Source organism: Podarcis pityusensis (assembly GCF_964106645.2).
Source record: "Podarcis pityusensis genome assembly, chromosome: 17".
Taxonomy (NCBI): Eukaryota; Metazoa; Chordata; class Lepidosauria; order Squamata; family Lacertidae; genus Podarcis; species Podarcis pityusensis.
In genome coordinates this window covers 41,583,540-41,600,942 of record NC_138042.1, presented here as the reverse complement: position 1 = coordinate 41,600,942, position 17,403 = coordinate 41,583,540, and the positions used below count along the sequence as shown (strand labels likewise).

At 42.6% G+C, this 17,403-nt stretch overlaps 2 protein-coding genes across 7 annotated transcripts in view; one reads left to right on the top strand and one right to left on the bottom strand.

The window, feature by feature from the left end:
- Nucleotides 1-9,272, top strand: part of STXBP5L (syntaxin binding protein 5L) — an 82,053-nt gene extending 72,781 nt beyond the window's left edge. For 3 of the 4 annotated variants that reach the window (XM_080987097.1, XM_080987098.1, XM_080987099.1), the window contains 2 exons: nucleotides 929-1,149; nucleotides 3,375-4,017. In XM_080987097.1, the coding sequence (XP_080843223.1) occupies nucleotides 929-1,149; nucleotides 3,375-3,416 (263 nt within the window). In that variant the 3' untranslated portion in view covers nucleotides 3,417-4,017. Of the gene's footprint in view, nucleotides 1-928; nucleotides 1,150-3,374; nucleotides 4,018-8,231 lie in introns of those variants that run through there. The other variant, XR_013980819.1, reaches the window with a different exon arrangement.
- POLQ (DNA polymerase theta) overlaps nucleotides 6,195-17,403 on the bottom strand; it is a 41,131-nt gene continuing 29,922 nt past the window's right edge. Inside the window, exons 22-30 of one of the 3 annotated variants that reach the window (XM_080987073.1) lie at nucleotides 16,365-16,539; nucleotides 15,069-15,198; nucleotides 13,617-13,726; nucleotides 12,557-12,741; nucleotides 12,153-12,264; nucleotides 11,051-11,175; nucleotides 10,268-10,421; nucleotides 8,289-8,404; nucleotides 6,195-7,221 (exon numbers count right to left, since the gene is read on the bottom strand). In XM_080987073.1, the coding sequence (XP_080843199.1) occupies nucleotides 7,108-7,221; nucleotides 8,289-8,404; nucleotides 10,268-10,421; nucleotides 11,051-11,175; nucleotides 12,153-12,264; nucleotides 12,557-12,741; nucleotides 13,617-13,726; nucleotides 15,069-15,198; nucleotides 16,365-16,539 (1,221 nt within the window). In that variant the 3' untranslated portion in view covers nucleotides 6,195-7,107. Of the gene's footprint in view, nucleotides 8,405-10,267; nucleotides 10,422-11,050; nucleotides 11,176-12,152; nucleotides 12,265-12,556; nucleotides 12,742-13,616; nucleotides 13,727-15,068; nucleotides 15,199-16,357; nucleotides 16,540-17,403 lie in introns of those variants that run through there. The other 2 variants (XM_080987072.1, XR_013980818.1) reach the window with 2 other exon arrangements.

Here is a 17,403-nt window from a genome sequence, read left to right as displayed (position 1 = left end):
AGACAGAGCTGTGTCTCAGCTGAGTCTTCTAGTGTGGAGTATTGGTTAGTGTGTTGGAGGAAGACCTGGGTGACCAGGGCCCCAATCCCCACTCAGCCATGAAGCTCCTTGGCCTTTGGGTCTATTGGTGTCTCTCAGCCTAAGCTACAGGGTTGTTGTGAAGATAAGATGGAGTGGGGGAGTGCCATGTATGTCACTGCTCATTGGAGAAAAACCGACGCTATAACTGGCGATCACACAGGGCCCCCATGATTGCTTTCTTTGCTGCCACCAACCCGTTTCTCTCGGGGACACACGGAGTCCAGTCAGTTGGTAACATTAACAAATAATCAAGTTTATTTTATAAGCATGAACAAGCTTATGGTTTCAGTTAATTTTTCTTGGCAGTTTCTTAATCTTAGTTCCTTAACTGTCCTATTCCTTCCTAACAACTTCAAACTGATTAGCCCAACTATCTGACTCCACCTAACAATTCCTCTCACTCTCTCACCACACAACTCGTCCAACCCACAGACTATTCTCCCTCCTCCTTCTCCAACTCCCAACTCTCAACTGACTTTCACACAACTCTCCCTCTAACCCTAACTCCTCCTATCAGTTTCCACTGGCCAATCACATCACACTCATTTTAACCCTTTCCTTATGACCCACCTAGGAGGCAAACGCCACAATAACTGATTAATAAAATGGAATAATTATCCCTTCAGAAGATGGAGCTGCTTTTGCACGACGGCACCAAGCTGCTGAACTGTCAGTACAGCATTTCAGCAAGAGGGCATGAAATAACATGTTGGCTCTATTGAATAGATATCTGGAAGGGAAATCTTCTCTCCCCCCCTCTTTTTTTAACAAAATAGCATCAACAAAGGGGGGGGGGAGATAGTATAGAAAGCAAACCCTCTGATTCAGTTCGGAATTCTCTTTGTAGTTGGCGAGGCTACGGCAGGAAAAGCATCTCGCAGTCTTGCTCAGCACATCCCCGGCTCAGGTGGCGTCGAAGGAGTGAAAGGAGCCGCAGGCAGCGCAATCGGAGAGTTGGCTCGGGCGCGCATTGCTCTGGATGAGAGGGGGCAGAAACTGGGGGAACTGGATGAGAGGACGGCGAGAATGATGGCCAGTGCAGAAGCTTTCTCCAAACATGCACATGAGGTGAGCGGTGGTCCTCGAATGAGGAAGGAGGCGTCAGTTTGCATTTCTTGGCGCAGACATTATGGATCTGTTGTGCAGAGGTCTTTCCTGTTCTACTTAATTCAAGAGGGTTCTGGAAGCTTCTCTGTGTGAAAGAAACTTCATGATGTTTGGGTTATTCCTTCCGAGAAGCTGAGTACAGATGGCTCAAACTGGTTCTCTTATCTCTTATTGTCAATATCATGCTGACTAAACGTAGGGCCAGAAGGAGCCTGAGTTCTCTGTCTCTTTGCCTTCTGGGGTGGTGTTCCGTACACAGTATGCTTAGTGTTAAGGTTTAGACTTATTATACGCTATTGTAAGTTTAAGTTACTGTATTTTTCACTCCATAAGACGCACCTTTTCCCTCCTAAAAAGCAAGGGGAAATGTGTGCGCATCTTATGGAGCGAATGCAGGTGGCAGGCCGGCTCTGCGCGGCTCTTGTGGGTTTTCCCCAGGAGGGAGAAGGGACGGACTGGCCGCATCAGTCCCTTCTCCCTCCTCGTAGAAAAGCACGCCAAAGCTGTGCGCTCTTTAAAGGGTGCGCGGCTTCTGCGGGAGGTGGGGGGATCCCCCTACCTCGTAGAAAAGCCCGCAGGAGCCGTGCGCTCTTTAAAGAGCGTGCGGCGCTTGCGGGAGGTGTGGGAAGGGACAGAGGGCAGCCCCTCAGTCGCTTCCCCCACCTCCCGGAAAAGCCCCCAAGAGCCGCATTCCTTTCACGAGGCGCGTGGAGCATGTGTGCGGCTCTTGGGGGCTTTCTCCCCCAAAGAGGGAGAAGGGCAGCCCGTCAGTGAAGGGAAAAGCCTGCAAGCGCCGAACACATGCTCCATGCGGCTCGTGAAAGGGAGTGCTGAGCGGAGCCCGGGATGCATACAGGCTCTGCTCAGCGCTCCCTTTAAAAGTATTTTTTCCCCTTGCATTCCCCTTCTAAAAACTGGGTGCGCCTTATGGTCAGGTGCGTCTTATGGAGCAAAAATTACACTAAGTCTGCTGCAACTGGATTTCTTATGGACAGTGCCAGTCCTCATTGTATTGGATTTGTGACCATTATGCTCATTTGCCTTCAGGAGCTGTAAAGCTCTGCTAGATGAAATATTAATTGCCTCTGGCCTATTTTTTGGAATCCTGCAATGTGTTTAAGTTTTTACTCTGCTAACTATACATTGGAATCTGCTCTGGATCAATACTGAGTAGAATTTGATGACACGAGGCTTCTCATCTAGACATCAGTGGGGTAGATGGAGCGCGTATTGGCCAGTAATAGCCAGTGTCACATCGCTCGCCTCAATTCATGTTCAGCTACCGCTTGTGGGCAGAAGAGGGGTATGTTGGAAACTGGCCCCCTTGGGAAAGGCTGGCTCCTCTCCCAGGCTTGTTGGGGCCTGTTTGCCGGTGACCTACCCTGGCTGGCATCCCGGCAGACCAGGGAGATCTTGATTGGCGACACCTCCCGGATGAAAGGTGCACACCCCCTTCCCCTTTGCATAGCAGCAGGAGAAAGAAAATCAGTCAGAAAGTCTATTTCATCTCTACTTTATTCCTGACTGTACAACTGTACAAAAAACATGTCTGCTCACTCAGTCTCCCCCGAGCAGCTGCATCAGACTTCCTTCACACAAGCAAGAGGAAGGTCTCATATTACACTGAGAACAAATCCCTGAGAAATCCCTGGAACATCCTGTCCCATGGTTAGACCCATCATGGGATGTAAACATCGGACTGCTTGTTCGCAGCTGCGCAGTACTCATATCCCAACAGTGTAAAGGGACCCCTGACCATTAGGTCCAGTCGTGACCAACTCTGGGCTTGTGGCGCTCATCTCGCTTTACTGGCCAAGGGAGCCGGCGTACAGCTTCCGGGTCATGTGGCCAGCAGGACTAAGCCGCTTCTGGCAAACCAGAGCAGCGCACGGAAACGCCGTTTACCTTCCCGCCGGAGCGGTACCTATTGATCTACTTGCACTTTGACGTGCTTCCGAACTGCTAGCTTGGCAGGAGCAGGGACCGAGCAACGGGAGCTCACCCCGTCACGGGGATTTGAACCGCCGACCTTCCGATCGGCAAGCCCTAGGCTCCGTGGTTTAACCCACAGCACCACCCGCGTCCCCGGAAGAGGTGTACTCTGCTACAAAATATTGGGAATCAATGTTGAACTATGACTTCTTCATTTGTGTCTCTCGAATAATATTGCTTTTTCACTCCTGCAGGTAATGTTGAAATACAAGGACAAAAAATGGTACCAGTTTTGACTTTTAACCACAAAGCAAGACTTCTGTGTACTGAGAACAGGAGTCAAAGGACCTTGAGGCCTTATTCTAAAAATCCAGTCGTTGGGCAGAAGCAGCTCCTTGGAATCCCTTTCACACTAGATGATCAAGCGAGAACTTTTTCAGAGACCTAGACGTGGTGGTCTTTGTAATCAAGTCTACACTGAGTCTCTTCCTCCCAACTCCCACCGGAACAATCATCTTTAACAGGTAATGATTTCACTGGAATTAGGTTTGAACTGTGGGGAGGACTGTCGATAGTTTAAAATGTCCTGTACAAAATAGATTGTTAATGCATTTAAACTTAAAACTTTGCATGACTAATTGACTTCTCATACAACAAAAGGCGCAAAAGCAAAGCATGCTGTGATTGAAGAAAAGGGATTTCCTTCTAAGTTCCACAAAAGAAATAAGCAGCAACACTTTCTTTTTAAAGCAAAGAAGTCAGTACATCTCAAGCATGTTGCTCTCAACAGACAATGCCCTGCATTCCTCTCATTTGACATTCCTTTTCTGTAGACAATCTTAGTTTGAAAACACTTGTGCATTTCATTAGTAGAAAAATAAAGTAAGATTAAACTTCCGTGGCCAAATTATGGTGCTTTTTTTATGCAGCGGTCGACGTTAGTCAAAGCCCAATAGGGCATCGTGTAGCTGTGAGAAAAAGGAGAACCTTTGCTGGCGATTGGAAATCGCAGCAGGATTGTATAAATACGAGCTGCTTTCCTTTTCACTGTTAGCGTTGGAAAATATAGCAGTGAAGCAGTTTAGGCCAAGAAATCAACCCTGTGATCTGTAAGCATGCCAAACACTGAGGGAGACTGATGACCCAATAAACGGGAAATTGGAAGGTGCCCTGGAGGGAGTCTGAGGCGAGGATTCAGGACCAGGTTCCAGCATTTCAGGGGGTTGGACTAGATAACCCTCAGGAGCCCAACTCTGATTCTATGGGCAGCAGAAGCCACACATCCCAGTTGTCTCAGCAATGTTCCAGAGCAGCTGGGTGAGGTTTTTTTAAGAGCAAGGCTAGGCGATCATTGACTGGCGTCACGGTCAGGGTCTGTTTTCTGCTGGGGGCCTTTGGGATATTGGGCTTTTCAGCTGGGGGGATCTCTCCTGAGGGAGAGATCTCTCCATAGAGTTTGGACCAGCCATCAGAGTCCAGTTTGGGGGTGAAAGTCCAAAACCACGGGTGTTTGTCCATTCTGCTGGCTTGGCCCACTATTTAGTATGAAACCTCTTTAGTTTGCCAATCAACCACCAAGTTTGTATCAGACGCGGTTTTAGGGTAGTGCAACTGGTTCAGTCATACTGGGCTCCACAGCAATGCTGTAGATCTGAGTGCAAGAGGGAGTGAATTTCAGTGTCGAACAAGATGCCACTAAAATATGGAAACTCAAAGTCTGCCACATGGGGCTTTTAAGGTTGCATAAATTGTTTATGATGCAGTCATGCAAACAAAGTGGAACCTTGTCTTTTTTAGTTAATCATGAGCTTTCTAATGATAATAATAAATTTTTGTTTGTACCCCGCCCTCCCCGGCCGGGCTCAGGGCGGCTAACATCATAAAACTAACACAGTATACAAAGAACATAAAAACAGGCAATCAGTTAATTAAAATACATCTTAAAATTAGGTAAAGGGACTCCTGACCATTAGGTCCAGTCGCGGATGACTCTGGGGTTGCGGCGCTCATCTCGCTTTATTGGCCGAGGGACTCGGCGTACAGCTTCCGGGTCATGTGGCCAGCATGACTAAGCCACTTCTGGCGAAACCAGAGCAGCACACGGAAACGCTGTTTACCTTCCCGCCGGAGTGGTACCTATTTATCTACTTGCACTCTGACGTGCTTTCGAACTGCTAGGTGGGCAGAAGCAGGGACCAAGCAACAGGGACTTGAACCGCCGACCTTCTGATCAGCAAGCCCTAGGCTTTGTGGTTTAACCAACAGCAACACCCGTGTCCCTTTCTTAAAATTAGTTCAGAGCAAATTAAAATCTGGACAGATGGCAGTCCATGGGCAAAATTGAGAGTGGTTAATATTCTCCAGGGCCAACTGTTACCACTGGTCTTTTAAAGGACCTGTAAGGAGGCCTCTTTAATGTTTGTTCTTATACAGAAAGAAAAGAATCAGACTGAACCCCAACCAAAGGCCAGGTGGAACAGCTCTGTCTTGCAGGCCCTGCAGAAAGATGTCAAATCCCGCAGGGCCCTGGTCTCTTGTGACAGAGCGTTCCACCAGATCGGGGGCCACGGCCGAAAAGGCCCTGGCTCTGGTTGAGGCCAGTCTAATCTCCCTGGGGCCCGAGATCTTCAGGATGTTATTATTTGCAGACCTTAAGTTCCTCTGTGGGACAGACCAGGAGAGGCAGTCCTATAGGTACGAGGGTCCTAGGCCGCATAGGGCTTTAAAGGTTAAAGCCAGCACCTTAAACCTGATCCTATACTCCACCGGGAGCAAGGGCAGGTGGTGTAGCACTGGGTGAATGTCATCCCACAGCGAGGACCCCGTGAACAGTACACATAAGAAAGTATTGATAAAACACATCTAAAACTCACATGCACACATAAAATTATAAGTACCACATAAAAATTATTTATAAAAAAAATAAAATAAAATTATAAGTACCGCAAATACAAAAATCAGTGTAACTTTTTTTAAAAAAACAATCCGCAGGCATTTAATGATATATCAGGTGGCCTACCTGTCAAAGCACAGTGCTATTCTTTTTCTCAAGTAAACGCTCCAGCGAAGGAAAGTGCTATAAAAAATCTGTTTATTATTTACACAGCAATGAAATAATATCATAGTTTACAAGGCAAACAATTCATTGGTTAAAATGCTAGCAGAAAACCCATGACAGGAGCCAGAATCGCAGGATACGGCTACCTGCTTTAGAGACAGGATAATCAGAGAAAGTTCGTTTTCTCAAAGCAAACCAAGGAAGTGAATGGACAGACCTGGTGAATATTCATTACAATAACATCAAATGACACCCTCTTTGATCTGGCAATGGGCTATTTCACAATTTTACTGCTTTTGAATTGTGCACACTTTGGAAAGGCTGCTAATGTATTCCACTGTCTTCTGTGCATATGGTGTAAAATGCAGTGAGTCATATGCATGTATGAATTCCCAGGATAATGTCATCCTTTTTTTAAAAGATGCAAGTATCACAGAAATCTGAGCTATAGCTACCCTAAATATTATATATTCAGTTGCGCACATTGTGAAATGTTTGGGGGGTGAGGGCGGGGGAAATGAACTGACACAAGCAGCCGGGGAATCAAATTTCCCAGAGGATCCCAAGCTATAAAAGCTAATGTCAAAGCTCAGAATGCTTCTCTCTAGTCAGTTAAGAAAGAGAAAAATTGTAGGCCTTCAAATAAATAAATATATTACTAGGAATTCATTTAAATACTTTGCTTTCAGCATTTCATTGTGATTTCTAGTTATGCGACTTGTCATTTAGAGCTGCCTTCCCCAACCCGTCGCCCTCTAACTGTATTGGACTACGGAGAGCACCAGGTTGGGGAAGTGTGATTTAAAGATTCTTAGGAGAATTCAAAATTGTCGTTGAAAGAAATGGATCCTGTTCTCCGGACTCGTCAGAGACGTCTTGCATTTCACTGCAGCGTCAGGCAGTGCAGTCCAAACTTCTATATTACCTGTTCACAACTCCAGCTCTTGCAGGTCTCCCCAGCTGGGCCCAACTTTGACTTTTACTGACAGTTTCACTGAGAGTTTTACAGCGTGTTCCATTTCATGTTTAACAATCTGTGCCACCTAAAGGACAAGGCACTTAGAAGAATCAGTGGGACAATAAGGCAGAAAGGGCTGCAGTTTATTTAGTCCAGTTGATCAGACGTGTTGAATTTCCAACTGGTATCATAGCTGGAAACGCCTCTAAAAGCGGGTCAGAATTATGCTGAAATTCAGAGAAGCTGAATGCAAATTTCTGGGAGCCAGAACTCTCCCAGGAAAAGCTCACAACACGCCCTCAAGTTTGTGTCTCCCTTTCAACAAATATAGCTTCGTACACTCACAGAAAACAGTTACAAGGTATAGGTAAATCACATGTTACGGCAGAGTAAAAAGCCAATTCACAAATCATTTGTTGCAAACACAACAAAGTGAGAAGAGGAGATGCACATATAAACACAGGGAGATACTGCAGATTTGGTTCAGCAACAACTCTGAATGGCACCCATATTTCCATCGTACTTCTATAGTTTATTGAAGCCAACACTGGTGAACAAACAGGGTGGATTTGATTTAAATCAAATTGATTTAAATCACTTTTTTACAGAAAGACATTTTTGCTGGTACAATCTTCATATTTACAACCAGAGGAAGGTTTCATTTTTGGAATAATTAATTTTCAGAGTCGTTATATCAAAAATTACTGATTTGGTTATACTATTAGAAATACATAGACAGGTCATTATGAAATTATTGTGAGGTTTAATAAGTTAACTGTTTATGTTAGGACAACTTTTCTGCTGTACTTTACTAGAAGGAGACAATCATTTCCTTAATAACAAATTATTTAACAAAAACAATAACATTATAGCATATGTCTCCATGTTTGTTAATTGATGCGGTTAAACAATTAACTGAGTTTTAGCACACATGAAAAGCTTAAAACAAATCCTTATTTCCTGATGAATAGCCTTTGGACTATAATGTAATTTAAATAGAAAGATTTTTCCCCCAAAATGTTTTATTTTAAAAATCTGATTTAAATGGGAAAAATATATTTTGATTTTTATCCACCCTGTGAACAAACACACCAGCCACATTCTATTAGAGGGATGCACTCCCCAGTTTTCAGTAAAACCAATTCCTCCTACCTGAATCAGGCTGTCTTCTGCAACCTCATACAGAAGCTCATCATGCAGCTGGAGAATGAAGAAACCTCCAGGTACGGAATGTATCATCTTCTTCTTTTCCATCCTCTCTGGTTTTCCTAGGCAGAATGAAACCTAAACAATGACTTCAATAATGCTTATGGTAAGAGCTATACAAATTCACAAGTACCTAAAGACATTATTTGTATTTGTTCTGTATTGCTATATAATTGTTATGGCCTGTAAACAACTAAAAACTTGGGCAGGATTTGAGTAACGCTTGTTGATGTACTAAAAACGAAGGTAAAAATGGATTGTTTTAAGAGAGATAAAATATAAGATGCAGTGGAAATAGCTTGATATTGGAAACCACGGAGGGGGGGAGGGAAGTCTAAGGATTCGGGGAATCCTAAATGTTGATGGTTATGACTAATGTTTGAATTCAAATGTATAGTGTAAAACTGAATAAAAAAGAATTTGAAGAAAAATATATAATTGTGATGGCTTTACTTCTTTATTGCTCTAGCATTTCTATTTCCTTAGTATTTCTGTTCCTGTATTGGATAATATCTCATTCCTCTTCTAAGTTTTTAAATAATATTTAGTTTTATATAAGAATGTTTCTAAAAATTAAGAAAAACGGAAAGTATATTATTCATAATTTGTTATATTTTGTATCAAATATCTTTGCATCTGGGAAAATCATGTGTTTGTAATGCCACTGTTCAATTCATTCTGTTTAATTCTGCCTCCACCTTTCAGTCTTAAAATAGCTTGTAAATTTGGCCATAACTGTGTATTGTACATTTTTTGTTCCCATTCCAAGTGGGATTTGAGTCTTTTTCCCAACGACTAGCATAAACCCAGTCAGATGGGTGGGGAAAATAAATATATTCTTAGACTGCAACAATCATATAGAATATTAGTTCTTCTTATTGTACAGGTACTTGCATTAATTAACAAGAATAAAGCAGCATCAAGATTTAATTGTAGTTTCATTATTTTCTGTATTTTGAAACCAAAAGTCCTTTGCTTTGTTACACAGCCACTATATGGATAAAGCTGCTACATTTCCAACATTTATCATATATATCATGAAGCTTTTCAGGAGTCATTTGGTTATCATTTTACTGCCGTTTTCAAGTATATTTGAACATGATGAAAAAGTATTACCTATTCTCAAAATATTCACTCTTGCAGGCGTCAAACGTTATTGCAGCCCCTAAATAAATGTCTGTTCTGCAAAGTTTATTTCTTTCTTTGTTTTTTTTCCACAATGCTAGATAAAAAATAAAAGGTAAAATTCTACTTGTTTTACCTACAGCACTTTCTAACATTAGAAAGCTGTTTTCAAAGTTGATGCTGTCCCTTGCATAGAATCATAAATGAAATAAATCATGAATGAGTGCCCTTGCTGCTGTAATTTAAGAAAAATCCATTTTTCTTGGCTAATGCCATCGCCGCTAATACAACAAGCCACGTGAGCATTAGAGTCTTTTATCTGATGAAGAAGTAATAATAATAATAATAATAATAATAATTTTTATTTATACCCCGCCCTCCCCAGCCAAGGCCGGGCTCAGGGCGGCTAACAAGCAATAATAAAAACAAGTTGAATGAATACAACTTAAAAACAAGATTGAAATATTCAAACATTAAAATATTAAAATGCAGCCTCATCACAGGATGAGAAAGGAAAAAGAAAAAAGTAGGGTCTAACCCACGAGTTCCTCATACCTCAATTTCTTCAAAGTCCTCAAAATCTTGCTCAAGGGATCAGGAAAATGTAAATGAGCACTGGGAAATCATGGTGACTTGGGAATTTGAAATAATTTTACAGGCATACATGCAGCCCAAATCCAGCTGTTTCATACGAAGAGGAGGCTCTCAGAAGAGAACACTGACTCTTTATCCCCCACCCAGTAACATTTTTAGATGGGGAGCATTTGCTACCAAATACAAAGCCAGAGGAGAAAACATACCCGTTTGTCTTTTTTGGAATGAGCTCTCCAAGTGTCCATAAGATTTTACTGCTGAAGGGAAAGATTCCAGCTGAGCCTGAATATTCACTGTGGCTGTTTTGACAATATCCGCTGCAGAGCCCTGGACAGCAGTATTCACAGCTTGCCTCTCTGCCTAAAGTTACAAAATGACTTAGAAGAAGAAGCTAACTTCCCCTCCCCGACAACAACAAATCTTTTCAGTGCAGAGTTTCTGAAGTGGACAGCCTGAACCCCTAAAAGGAGGAACAGAAGGTACAGAAGTTTTGAGGAAATTGCAACTGTCTAGTCTTCCTTCCACATCTCAAGCTTGAGTGAATGGGTCAAGCAGGGAGAGAACAGATGGGAAGGAAAGCCTTGCAGAAAGCAAGAATCCCAAAAGTAACCTTCAGCTTCGCACAGACCCTCCAATCCCTGCTCAGTTGCAATGCACAACTAGTTAAAAACAGAGCAGTGGATTCTGAAGTTTTAGAAGGAAATGTTAGGAGCAGCTATGGAAAACTGCTATATTCTTCTGGTATTGCTTGCAGTTTCAGTAAGACAGTTGAGGGCACCTTGGTCCCTGAAATCTCCAGTAAAAAGGAGATCCAACAGGCACAAGAAATGTGCAAACTAAATTTAAGCTGGCTCATCTTAGATTGAATGGGCACAGTAATATATTACCAAAGTCAATATCACTGGGGGGAGAGTAAAACTCAGCTAGCTCAATGGATCTCCCCGCTCAGCTAGATTTTAGCAGCTGAAAAAAAACACTTCTTTGCATACCTGAGCCTTTCTGTAAGGATTTGAGTCCTTAATTGCTGGCAGGTATCTACGCCGCCCCATGATTGTCTGCACAAACCCATCTCTGCTGCACTTCCTGACTGTTTCTCTCAGGAATTTCTGAATACCTATTTAAAAAAAGAAAACAGTGTTGTGCAACTTCCAGTTCAATCAAAATATTCAACACTGCTCTAGTTAATTCTGTGTATATGCTGACATTTCATACAGGCACTTCCATGCTTGGGTGTCTATATGTTCAGAACTTCCCTATCCCATCAGCTTAAGAAAGGAAAAGAAGATACAAGGAAACTCTTCCTGATTTATTATGTTGTTCTATTTTACATTTCAGCTGCAAGATTGTGGAAACGTGCAAATCAACAGTGGATGTACAGCCTTCTTTGCTGTTTTGTTTATTACATTTCTATCCCGTCCTTCTTCCATCATGAAGTTTAAGGCAGCATACATGCAGTAAAGGAGCCCTGGACAATTAATCCAGGCAAAGGCAAAGGGTTGTGGCGCTCCTCTCGCTTTCAGGCCGAGGGAGCCAGCGTTTGTCCACAGACAGCTTTCCAGGTCATTCAGCCAGCAGGACTAAACCGCTTCTGGCGCAATGGAACACCATGACAGAAGCTAGAGCGCACAGAAACACCATTTACCTTCCTGCCACAGTGGTACCTATTTATCAACTTGCACTGGTGTGCTTTCGAACTGCTAGGTTGGCAGGAGCTGGGACAAAGCAACGGGAGCTCACTCCATCAAGGGGATTCAATGACCCCGAAACTTTGCTCAGTCACATGCCAGTGTTTTATTTTCTTCTGCTATCCAATTCTGCAGTCTACAGACCACTGCAAGTTAAAACATGGTACATTCATAGCGTTTCATTTTGCATTTTGGATAATACACAGAACTCCAAGTTGCCACAACTCTTAAGGGTTTATGTAAGGTAAGTTCTTGGCTCAGTAGCTTGAACTCCCTTTTAAACCAACACCAAAAAGGTTACAAAAAACATAGGCAAAGAGATTTACACAACTCACTATATGCTGGATATTTTTAATCAGTTAATTATGCCAAAAAGCCCAGACAATCAGATGCTAGCAATCTTTACCTGAGTATCTTGATTTGAAGGAGTCAATGTAGCAGGAGGCATCTTTTTCCTCAACACCCATCTGCTCTCCTAAAGATTTCGCTCCTATTCCATATATTATTCCATAACAAATCTAGAAAAATAATGCAATTTTAATTTTAATTCTAGAGTATACTCTACAACCAAGGGGACTAAAGTGCGAGAAAAACTGTTGGATTACTTATAAATGAGGTTTGTTTATTAGAATAAGGCACAATCTTCACAAAGCAACAAAGGACACAAATTTAAAACATTCAATATGCCAGAGTTTGCTCATTTGCTATTTAGTTGAATCCATCCCTCAGTCTGTACAACTTATTTCAAAACCCACTATCATTCAATTATATGAAAATGTTCCAAGAATTCTAGATGTTTCCGTAAGTTACCTGCTTGGCTTGTTGCCTTAAATCATCCCCAACTGCTTCAGAGTCAATCATCTTCCACTCAGCAGCAATGCTTTTGAACACATCAGAGCCTTCATTTAAGACCTGGAGAAGCCGCCGATCACTGCACAAGTGAGCCAGGATCCTCAGCTCAAGCTGGGAATAATCAGCTGCCAAGATCAACCCTCCTGCAGCCAATAAAACAGAATAATTCCTAAAGTGGACATTTATTTCAGGTAGTAAAACAGGTTCCTTCTTTGAAATTATTGTTCATTCAAGAGATCCACAAACATCGGATTCTGATTTGTTTGGAAATGGAAGCAAATGCTCCTGATTTCTTACTTGCACCCTTGAAATATGAGAAAGGAAGGGCAAGTGCAGGAGCCCAAGGTCGGTCCAACTCATTCACAAAGCAGGAAGCCATGGTTTCTTATTAGGTCTGTAAAGAACCATTTTGCATACTTTCTTTGGAAACACTGAGCTTCTTCAGATGCAATGCCAAAACATGACGACTAAGGAGCTTTGCCGCTACAATACCATGCCACTTCATCTGAATGTGCAAACTATGGTATGTTTTTGTCTGCAAACCTAGGGTCGCCATACGTCTGGGTTTTCCCAGACATTACCAGGATTTCAAAGGTGGAATTGACATCCAGGGGGAATTTCTGTAAGGCGGCGCTTTGTCCCGGATCTTAGGCAAGTCAATCAACAACCTTTGGGGTGTCCTGGTTTTTACTTTTTGAAATATGGCAACCCCATGCAAACCAGGACAATAAGCTCTGGTTTGCGATCTTGGTTTGATGAAAAGTACCAACCATAGTTTGCCCATTTCAGAAAAAGCTAATAAACTATGATTTCCTTCAAACAATGACGGAGTGGTGCATAAGAAGAGGCAGCAGTACATGCTGCTGCCAAGTTTTCTCAGGCTTGTTCATGTAACATCAAACCTTGGTTGCCATTGGGTCTGAATAGGCTCATTGTGTCAGCACAATATAATTGCTCAATTCTGCATATCCCTCTTCTACTTTTTAGCTCTATAATGAGGCAATTCTCAAGGTGTTACCTGGAAATGGCACAAAGGCATGCCTCATGCTAACAGAAAATGGTACTTTCCCCCCACTGGGTTCAGCAAGACTCCTTTGTCCATGTGGTAGCACAGAATGCTTTCTCCATCTGTAAAGTAAAATTAAATAACTGGCATCTAATTGACTTCTGTAAGACACACAATGTTAAACCAAACAGCAGGGTTAAATCTAATATCTGTAGCAGGTAAATACAAAATAACTTCATATTTATGGCTGACTGTTACTCTGGTTTGCATGCAATAGGCTAGTCAAGCAGTAATTTCTAGAGGGTGGGTTTTGTTGCTTGATAGGTCTGGCTTGTAAGGTTGAACATTTAGAGCCAAGCAAATAATTATTTAAAAATGCATCTATTCAGATACTTCAAAGTTTTTTCTCATCTTCATTTTTATACAACACTCCACACACACAAACTTCTTTTCATTCCCAATAGGGTTCCAATAAGATGTTACAGTACTTATGTACTTATTGTGATGTGCTATCTCTGGCCTTGGCAGTAGGCACATGAATTTCATGTACATCCTGCAGTTTCAGGACGTGAGGTTTTGGTGACACTTTGCAAGGTGTACATATCACAGCGATTCTAAGTGGGAAAATATCTACCTTGATGGCCTTCGTTTTAGAGAGTACTTGTACAAACCTCAATCCAGTTGGCTTTTCCTGAACTCCTGTATATTTACCTAAAGATTAGGTTTTTGAATAATTAGATGCTATAGCCATACCTTATTTGTATGCCCCTTCCACAAGAGTTCTGGAGGGCGGCAACATGAGAACAGGCCTTTTCTGAGGAATGCTCCCTCCAGGGAGGCTCCCCTGGCGCCTTCATTACATGTCTTTTGGTGCCAGGCGAAAATGCTCCTCTGTAACCTGGCCAATAGCTGATTTGACAAACCAACAGATTTTTAAATGTATTTGTGGGGGGGTGGGGTATTGGTTTGTTTTTGTTACTTATTTTGTGTTTTCATTTTGTATTTTTATGCTGTAAAGCACCCAGTGATCATCAGATGAAGGGTGGTATACAAATTTAATAAATAAAATAATATACTATGGGAAAGAACAAAACAATGCACCAAAAATTGTCATTTTTTGTTTATAAATGCAAGTGTGGCAATGTGCAAATGCAGGCAGTTAAGCAAACTCCACAACCACATCAGTTTACAGATTATTCCTTATGTTTCCTGCCAGCAGCTCCTGTATTAACTATAGAGCCAAGACATGTTCAAAGGGGACAAGATGCAGCCACCTTGCTAATGTCAAGCCAGTGTGATTAATGCTTTGATGGAAGACGTTCTGGGAACTCAATGCAAGCCCACCTTCAGTTTCATGGTGGAAAAAAGGCACAACCCTAACTTTGATACATTCTGGTCTTTTCAGGAATGTATCAGAAAAAAACTGACAGCTGATATAAAAAAAAATAGATGAGAAAACTTTACCTGCTTCTGAGTAAACTGAACCCATTGTGTTCCTTCTGGGAAGGTGGGCTCTCTTCAACCATGGTTGGCATTTCAATTTCAAAGTCTTTTGGCACATTCTGTATATTTGGTTCCCTGAAGCTTATACGGCCTAAAAGCAAACGTGGTGCGAAGGTGAAAAGACAGGCAGTATGTTGCAATACAGCAGACGTCTGAAAGAATACTGAAGCTAAAACTAAAGCACAAAATGCTGAACTGCAAAAGCAGAAGACAAAGCAGAGTGGACCAACAAGCTTCCAGTTTTGCAGAACAAAGTACTCTTTAAAAGATGGTGCTCAATTAGTACATTTCAAAATTCTAGTGTTTATATGGAACACATATGATGCAAATTTAAAAAGAGTTCAGTGAAGAAGCTCACTCCATGAGGTGACAAAGCATCAAGCCAACTGGCAAGTTAAGCAGCCAAGTGACTGAGGGATAAGTAACACCCATTTCAATAATTTTTTTAAGCATCAGATTTGACCAACAAGGGCGCAGCAATGGCACTGGGTTCAAGGAGCTAAATCCTATATAGCTCAGGGGCTGCATCCTCCGTAAGCCTGTAGAAACCGAGCTTTCAATTTTACCCAAGACAGCAAGCTTCAGGGGCTACAGTAAACAAGGAAATTTTGGAGAAAGAGTAAAAAGAAAACTGCACTAATATACAGTTCCACACAATACAGATCTAGCTAGTAGGACAGCTCAGAAAAAGAGGCTTAGTTAAGAGCAGAGTGAGTTCAGCAGTCAGGCAAGGAGGCCTCAAAGTAGCAGGAGGGCATTTCAGTAATTAAAAAAAAATGTAACCACAGGACAATGGTGGTGAAGCTCCAGTCTGCAGACCCAAATAGGTCCACCAGCCCTCTGAATTTGGCCCACAAGGCCATCTGAATAAACCATACATGCCTGTTAGCCACCTGACATCAGACACAGAGGTATCTGATCTCCAATATTAACATGAAGCACCACAGCGCAAAGATGGGGAAGAAACCTCTGCATGCTTCTGGGATTTGGCAGGTGGGCAGTCCTTCCAAGCTGCCAAAATAGCCTGTGGAGGTTGGGCCAGTTCTGGATGTGGTCCCGCAGCTTGAACCAGTTCCACATTCCTGCTCTAGGGACACTCAATCAATGAGTGATCTTTCCCGGAACAAGTGCCATCAGACAAAACCGCAAAGCTTCCATGATTCCTTTGGACCATGCGCTAGCCTTCCTGGTTCTTTTTCAGTCATACGTTGATAAACCACCAAGGAGATACCTTCCAATGTAAAAAGCACCTGCTACCTGTAGCACTGTGAGTCTGAGAAACAGGATAGATCCGTTCCATGCCCAGCACAGGGTTTAAACGCTTCTCCCTCTGCAGTGGAAACACCACTTTGGTCATGGCATTGGTGATCTTCCTCCATTCTAAAATCAGGCCTGGCAATGGGTGCAAGGCCCTCAGTTTCTCCAGAACATCCTATGGAAATTAACCGTGGCACAAGTCAGTTTGCTGTCTTTCACACTGATTCTTTGTAACATAGGGAACAACCCTTGAAAAATATTCTGGGCTATATGAGGGTACAGCCAGGCAAGCATGGTACCGGGAGTCCTGTACCAAGGACCTCCTTTCTTTTCTGCTTTGACTCTGCCGTAGACGGGACAGAAGATAACAAAGCAGAGCCATTGTGACGCTTGGAGAAAAGAGACCTCCTAGCACATAGGGAGTGGGTTGGGAGATGATGGGAAAGGTCAACGAGCCCCTCTCTCTTATTGTTTACCGCCTTTTCTCTTCTTGGACCTTTCCCCCTTAAGGCTTACAGAAAGCCCTAAGCAAACTTGTCTTCTCATCCCAAGGCAGGAAGCCAAAAATGCTTTTCCTGGCTGAACAATTGCCTTAGTGCAATGTTGAATGGAATTCGCTGCCACAATAATGCGTCATAGCCACTGGCTTAGTAAACATTTTTGAAAGGATCAAGCAGATTGGGGTTGGGCTAGGTGACCTTTGCGGTCATTTCCAACCTTACAATTCTAGGATTCTATAAAGACCAGTTAGGCATGGTTGCTACGGTGAGCTGCAGTTAGTACAGCTCACGGGCGAAAACATCTGAGGCCTTTAAGTAATGCATGGAATTGATAATACTGAGTCAGGTAACACAACGGTAATGCGCTGAAATTGAAGTAGGCAACTTGATTTTTGTGTGGACATCACTTATGCAAAACTAGCAATTGTGAAACATACAGTGGTACCTCGGGTTACAGATGCTTCAGGTTACAGACTCCGCCAACCCAGAAATAGTACCTCAGGTTAAGAACTTTGCTTCAGGTTGAGAACAGAAATCGT